The 2,140-nt window shown below is 42.5% G+C and overlaps 1 protein-coding gene across 1 annotated transcript in view; it reads right to left on the minus strand.

Annotated features, from left to right (window-relative positions):
* LTF (lactotransferrin) overlaps nt 1-772 on the minus strand; it is a gene marked incomplete at both ends in the record, with an annotated part of 22,423 nt that extends 21,651 nt beyond the window's left edge. Inside the window, 2 exons of the mRNA XM_023729444.1 lie at nt 35-253; nt 601-772. Coding sequence (XP_023585212.1) covers nt 35-253; nt 601-772 — 391 coding nt within the window. The remainder of the gene's footprint in view (nt 1-34; nt 254-600) is intronic.
* Between the last annotated feature and the right edge of the window lie 1,368 nt (nt 773-2,140).

Below are 2,140 nucleotides of genomic sequence, written 5' to 3' on the forward strand. Positions count from 1 at the left end.
CAAAGCGGCCTATGTGTGCAGCTAGAGTGGAGACCCCTGCCTGACACCCACCATCCCGCAGCCATCTTACCACTCTCAAGACTTGCAGGTGGCCCTGTCCACTCCAAGAATGGACGAAGTGTCCCAATAGGGATATACCACCCGGCAGACCTGCGGAAGCCCGTGTGGCAGGATTTCTTGCCTCGGAGTTCGTTCAGCTGGAAGTTGGTGTCTTTCTTCACCACAGCCACGGCGTAATAGTGGGTTTGTGGCTCTGCAGAGGAGCAGAAAGGATTGGAGCCTCCTATCCTGAACCAGAGGAAGAGAAACAGCCCGCCCCTCCCATTCCGCAGGCAGGAAGAGGGAACTGAAGGCCGTTGGTTTTGTCTGGTACGGAGCAGCTGGGCACCTGCTCTGTCTCCCCAGGGAGGGCACCGTCCTTCCTGGAAGGTCAGCATCAGGAGGGATGACCTCATCTGGTCCAACAAGCCCAGCGACTTGGCTGCCTGCAAGTGTGATGCCAGCCGAGCCCCTGCCTTGGCGTGCTCATCCGCCCTGACTCCACAGAGCCCAGACCAATTCCAAGGTGTGGCCGGTTTCTGGGTCCCCAGGAAAACTCACGCTCTTTGGACCCGTAGACCTCGGCCACGACAGGCTTCAGCTTGTAAGGGGCCTGGCCTGCTTTAAACACCAAACCGCTGTCGAGACTCACAGCATCTGCCTGGTTTTTCTGAAAGAAAAAAGGCCAGACCAGCTCAGGAGAAAAAACTGTCCCCAGCCAGAGGATTTCAGGACATCATAAAGTTTCCAGGGCCAGTAGAGCCTTCTAAAAGGTCATTTTGTCCGTTCTCCAGCTTGCAATCATGTCCACTCATGTCACTGAGAGATGGCACCAGCCAAGGGTCCCTCTTTTAGGACAATGAGCACTAACCCAACTGCCTTAATCCCTGAGGTTGGGACGTTCCCTCTGTCCCACATGCCCACCTATCGCTATCACTCCCCTGTCCACACTTTTCACAGTTGTTGAAAGTTGTTTTTTCCCTAGATGCTGTCTCCTGTGTTTTGGTTCTATATTTATTTCTTTCAGATTATTTTTTATTGAGTAGAAAATGTACCTACTAAGAAATCTCAAAATTATTGTAATAAACCACGATCATCCCATAAACCAAGTTCATACTACTTTCCACATGCTTACACATTTCTTACATTTATTTCTTATACTTGCAACATGGTATACATAATATTTTGTGGATTGCTTTATTCATCTAAAACTGCATACATTTTCTTAAACTTCTACAGAGCCTTTATTGATTTTATTGATTGCATCATATTTTATTATAATGTCAATACTGTGTAATTTTTTAAATAACTCCCCCAAAGGTTCAGCACTTGAGTTATTTCTAACTTCTTGCTGTTAGAAATTATGAAAACTTGCTTTCATGAATAGCGTTGACCTCATAGTTTTTTGATTTTTCCCTTCCAATGACCTGTTTCCTTGGGATAGGCATCTGAGGGGGGAATCACCGAGACAATGAGTACGTTTATCTATGGCCCTTGCTGTAGGTTGCCATTCTGTTTTCCAGAAAATTCATAATGCCAATTTAGAAAGCCCCTGACAATGAAGACTAGTTTCACTACAGAATCACTAGAAGGAGAGGCTATTGTTTTATTAAGTGTTACTACTTTAGAAAATGCTAAAGGTCATAAATTGCTTGGGTTTGTATTTCTCTGGTTATTAGGAACATTTCATAAGTTGATTTTATTAATTATGATTTCTTTGTTCATATCATTTGTCTTATGTGAGCCTACATTTCTTACTAATTTGAGTCAATTTCTTTATAGAGTATAAGCAGTAACCACTTGTCAGAGCTGGGACATACTTTGTCTATTGCTTTTTATTTTTTTGTTGTTGTTGTTGTTTAAATGTTTTCCATTGCTAGGAGTTTTTTTTTTTTTTATAGTTTTAAATATGTCAGTTTATTTCATGATTTAACTCATTGCTTCAAAGCTAATTAATTTTTCTTTCCTCTACAGTTTATCTAGTTAACCTGTCCTGCAGTTTTCAATAATACAGGTTTTATTTTTAACCATGTAATCTATCTCAACTTTATTTTGATGTATGGTATGTACATCATTTCAGTAGTACTGATTTCAAATGGGG

The sequence above is a fragment of the Trichechus manatus genome, unplaced genomic scaffold, assembly GCF_000243295.1.
Source record: "Trichechus manatus latirostris isolate Lorelei unplaced genomic scaffold, TriManLat1.0 scaffold00001, whole genome shotgun sequence".
NCBI classification, from domain to species: Eukaryota; Metazoa; Chordata; class Mammalia; order Sirenia; family Trichechidae; genus Trichechus; species Trichechus manatus.